The sequence below is a fragment of the Carlito syrichta genome, unplaced genomic scaffold (genome assembly GCF_000164805.1).
Source record: "Carlito syrichta isolate Samal-C Ts95f unplaced genomic scaffold, Tarsius_syrichta-2.0.1 Scaffold303189, whole genome shotgun sequence".
NCBI lineage: Eukaryota > Metazoa > Chordata > Mammalia > Primates > Tarsiidae > Carlito > Carlito syrichta.
This window is the reverse complement of record NW_007247285.1, coordinates 44,280-48,928: the sequence shown is the minus strand read 5'-3', so window position 1 is coordinate 48,928 and position 4,649 is coordinate 44,280. Positions and strand designations below refer to the sequence as shown.

Genomic DNA, 4,649 nt, shown 5'->3' with positions numbered 1-4,649 from the left:
TTACAGGCTGAGCCACCAAGCCCAGTCAAAACCCTATCTTTAAAAAAAAAAGGCCAGGCTCGGTGGTTAAGCCTGTAATCCTAGCACTTTGGGAGACCAAAGCAAGTGGATTGCCTGAGCCCATTGGTTCGAGACCAGCCCAGAAAACTTGGCCAGACCTCTGTCTCTACAATAAATCAAAAAAGATAATTAGTCGGGCATGGTAGTGTGCGCCTATAGTTCCGGCTACTTGGAAAGCTAAGGCGAAAAGATCGCTGGAACCCAGTAGGTCGATGCTGGGGTGGCCATGAGTATGCCACTGCACTCCAGCCTGGGCGTCGATGAGAGTCCAACTCAAAAACAAAAAACAACAACAAAAAAAAGGGCTCAGTGGCTCAGCCTGTAATCCTAGCACTTTGGGAGGCCGAGGTGAGTGGATTGCCTGAGCCTGTGGGTTCGAGACCCGCCTGGGCAACTTGATGAGACCTCATCTCTACAACAAATCAAAAATTAGCCGGGCGTGGTAGCGCGTGCCTGTAGTTCCTGCTACTTGGAAGGCTGAGGCGGAAGGATCACCGGAGCCCAGCAGGTCGAGGCTGCGGTGGCCGGGAGCGGTCATTGCACTCCAGTCTGGGTGACAGAGTGAGACTCCAACTCAAAATAAATAAATAAATAAATGTATAATTATAAACAGAGATATGTTCTTAGAAGGAAAAGATTACAACTTCAGAAAAAAAGTACATGTAAAGAACAGGAATCAGAGTGTGAATCTTCCCTGAGGAAATGATAACCCAGCTGGGATCTCTAACATGAACAGAGTTAACTGCAGAAAGACAGTAGACAGTATCAGGTGCAGTAGCTCACACCTTAATCCTAGCACTTTGAGGGGCCAAGGCAGGAGAATTTCTTGAGGCCAGGAGTTCGAGGTCAGCCCGGGCAACAAAACAAGATCCCATCTCTACACTAAAAAAATAAAATTGAGTTTGTCATGGTGGTGTACACCTATAGTCCCAGCTACTTGAGAGAAGAGGCTGAGGTGAGAGGACCTCTTGAGCCCAGGAGTTGGAGGTTGCAATGAGCTATGATCATACCACAGCACTCCAGCCTGGGCAACAGAGCATAACCTGTCTCTATTTAAAAAAAAAAAAAAAAAGGTGGTCAGTGAATTTCAGACACAGGCATGACATATGTGGAATCCAGGGTGGGGGGATGCAAGGAGGATGGAGACAGGCTGGCAGTGGGGATGGTGCTGGCCTCGATGACCAAAGACGGAGAGGAGAAAAGAGAGGAGCCCGGGGTGGAAAGCAGCTTCCTAGCCGGTCAGAAGCAGAGCAGACATGTCAGACTGTTCTTCCCAACGTGACAGGCAAAGTGCAGATTTTAAGGATAACTGATACAAAGAGAAAGACTCAAGGAGGGTCTAGCACCTTCCCCAGACCGGGGCACCAGGGCCTCGAGCACAGCTTCTACCAACAGCCAAGTCACAAAGGGCACAGCAGCCTCAACCCTCTCGGAGCCCCTGGACGAGGAAGGGGTCTAAGTGCCCACCTGCAGGAACAGGAATCATCACTCGCTTCTTCTGCTTGGCCTGTCCTGCACCTCTGCAGACCACACAGGGAGTCGTGATGATGGAGCCACGGCCACCACATCTCCGACAAGTGGAACGCATCACAAATGGGCCCGTATTAATGGTTTCCTGATGAAAAGAAGAAAAGTTGTCAAACGGTACCCTTGAGTATGCAGGTAAACTGATGGTCATGGTTCCAGGACCACAATCTGCATGGCCAAAATGTTTTTTTTTTTCATTGTCACCCTAGTAAATGAAGAGGAAAATGTTTCTTTAAGGTTTGTTTTTGACGTGCAAATCCACTAAAACATACTGCCTAGGCAAAGAGGTGGAGGGACTCAAACTGCTAATCTGATTTCCAAAAACATTCTGTACTGAACTGTATATCAACAAGCTGACTATGAGACTGAAAAGTAAGATACTGCCTCTCTACAGAAGTACCTGAAAGTCCCTGGCAGTTGGGCAATATATTTAAGAAAGAGTATTTCCCTTCTAATTACAAAAGCAGCAGTTAAAAAAATAAAGAAGAAAGTGACAAATGGATGCAATCCCCCTGAAGCTGCTGTGCTCTGGACTCTGAGCCTAACTCCAGGGAAGGAGGATCACAGGCCTCTGTACCCTCAGGGCCACACAGAAGACAGAGCTGGGCTGAATTCACCGATTCCCCCACCCTCGGCACACATACCCCAAGAGCAATGACACAAGCAGCTCTTCTCGCAGTCACCAGTGCCCTGGACTGTACCCCCTTGCCCACAATTCCCAAGATCCCTAACTCTGTCCCTCCTGAGCAACTGGTCAAGGGCCTCAAAATACAGCTTTAGTTCAAAGGGACTCAAGAAAGCCTCATGGTGGGGGCAGCTCCGAAGAAATCAGATGTAAACAAGACCTGATAGAGAATAACTGTGGGTTAAGTGCACAGGGATTGCGTTCAAGCTGATGATGTGGACAAAGCTCATGTAAATCTATCCTCCCACACTCCTCCTGCAATATCTCCTCCCTTATCCCCCCATCTAACCCACCCCTGCCACATATCAGGAGCCTCCTCATCTCTCTGCCATGCCCAGAACTGGTGAGCCCTTATGATTTGTGGTCACTCTTATCAACTATCACTGATAAATGGAAATTGGTTATCTTTTAATTTAACTTCTTTGGATTTTTTTTTTTTTTTGGTAAATTATCAAATACATGCTTGTATCTGATAATGGTACATCAAAAAATACAGAGTTATGTAAAGAAAATGTTACTGAGGCCAGGTGCAATCACTCACACCTGTAATCCTTGCACTTTGGAAGACCTAGGCAGGAGGATGGTTTGAGTCCAAGAGCTGGACACCAGCCTGGGCAACACAATGAGACCTCATTTCTACAAAAAAATTTTAAAACACTAGTTGGGTGCAGTGGTATGTGTCTGTAGTCCCAGCTACTCAGGAGCATGAAGGAGGATCACTGGAGCCCAGAAGTTTGAGGGTGCAGTGAGCCATTAATCATGCCACTGCTTTCCAGTCTAGGCAACAGAGTGAGACCTCAAACCCATCCCCCAAAAAAGAATACGAGTATGTGTGTCTATACGCGCGTGCACGCACACATGCACACGCACACACATATTATTTTCCTAGTTCAGTCTCCTGAAAGGGCTTAGAAGCAGTGAACATACCTGGTGTACAGATTTTGGGTTCTAATCCTGTTAGACACTTATAGGAACTAGAGCTCTGTGGTAAATGGTTGATTCCAAGACTGTGGCAGGGAAAATACAGATGAGCCTAGAACACCTTGCTGAGATAAAAAGTAGGGAAGTACTAAAAGTATGATAAGAACTTGCCATAACACACAGAAGCCAGCTGAAAGGGACTTCCATAGGCCAAATCTGGGGTAATCTGAGCATCAAAGTAAGGATACTGATTATAATCCAATTACTAAAATAAGAATCCATGAGTTCATTCTGATCCAAATAAATCATCCAGAGAGAGTTCTTCCTTTCAGCAGAATGCCAACTAATAAATGTAAACGAGATGCTGGAATGAGAATATCACCATTTTACAACCATCATGGTAATATGTGATTAAATGATTTAAGTGAAAATAATGATGCTAAAACTAGTGAGTAAAAGTTTGATGAGGAATAGGATATTTATATATTCTCAAGGTACCTTACCAAAACTTGCTAATTTCTATTTTTTGAGTCAGAGTCTCACTCTGTTGCCCAGGCTAGAGTGCTCATGACCACTGCAGCTTTGACCTGCTGGGCTCAGGTGATCCTTCCACCTCAGACTTCCAAGTAGCTGGAACCACAGGTGCATGCCACCATGCTCGGCTAATTTTTTTATTTATTGTGGAGATGATAAACCAAGTTGCCCAGGTTGGTCTCAAACCCCTGAACACAGGCAATCCTCTCGCCTCGGCCTCCCAATGTGCTGGGATTACAGGCATGAGCCACTGTGGCCAGCCAAAACGTGTTCATTTCAAAGGGAAAAATAATAACTTTATAGTAAAGAAAGCTGGTGGACACTCACTTAACAAAATAATTATCATATAACATCATCATCATAACATAACACCATCAATAACGGAACAAACTGACATCTTGTGACTCCTGTTATAATCTACTGAAAAGGATATAATATCAGCTCTGTGGTATTTCCACCAAAATGCATAATCTTAATCTTATTATGAACACAAATTGAGGGATATTCTATAAAATAACTGGCCTTGAATTTTCAAAACTATCAGAGTCATAAAAGAAAAAGAAAACTGAGAAATGGTTCCATATCAAAGGAAACTAAAGATATGACAGCCACATGCAACACATGATCCCACAATGGATCCTGAACTGAGGTGAAGGAGGAGGAAGAAAAGAAAAATTGAAAAAAAATTTGAATATACATAGATAATGGTATTGTACTGCACCAACATTAAATTTTCCGATTTTGAAAATGATACTGTGGTTACATAAAAAAGTGTTTTTGTTCTTTAAAAGTACACACTGAAGTACTCAGGAATAAAAAGATACAATGTTTCTCCAAGGCAACTTACTCTCCAATGGTGGGAGGGAGTATGTAACACAAAGAGAAACACAGAGTTTACATATGGGGGAGGGGAAGAGAGAGG

General features: G+C 44.2%; 1 protein-coding gene across 2 annotated transcripts in view; it reads right to left on the bottom strand.

The window, feature by feature from the left end:
* DNAJA3 (DnaJ heat shock protein family (Hsp40) member A3) overlaps positions 1–4,649 on the bottom strand; it is a 31,429-nt gene that overhangs the window by 9,732 nt on the left and 17,048 nt on the right. For both annotated transcript variants that reach the window (XM_021712326.1, XM_008058016.2), the window contains exon 6: positions 1,528–1,675. In XM_021712326.1, coding sequence (XP_021568001.1) covers positions 1,528–1,675 — 148 coding nt within the window. The remainder of the gene's footprint in view (positions 1–1,527; positions 1,676–4,649) is intronic.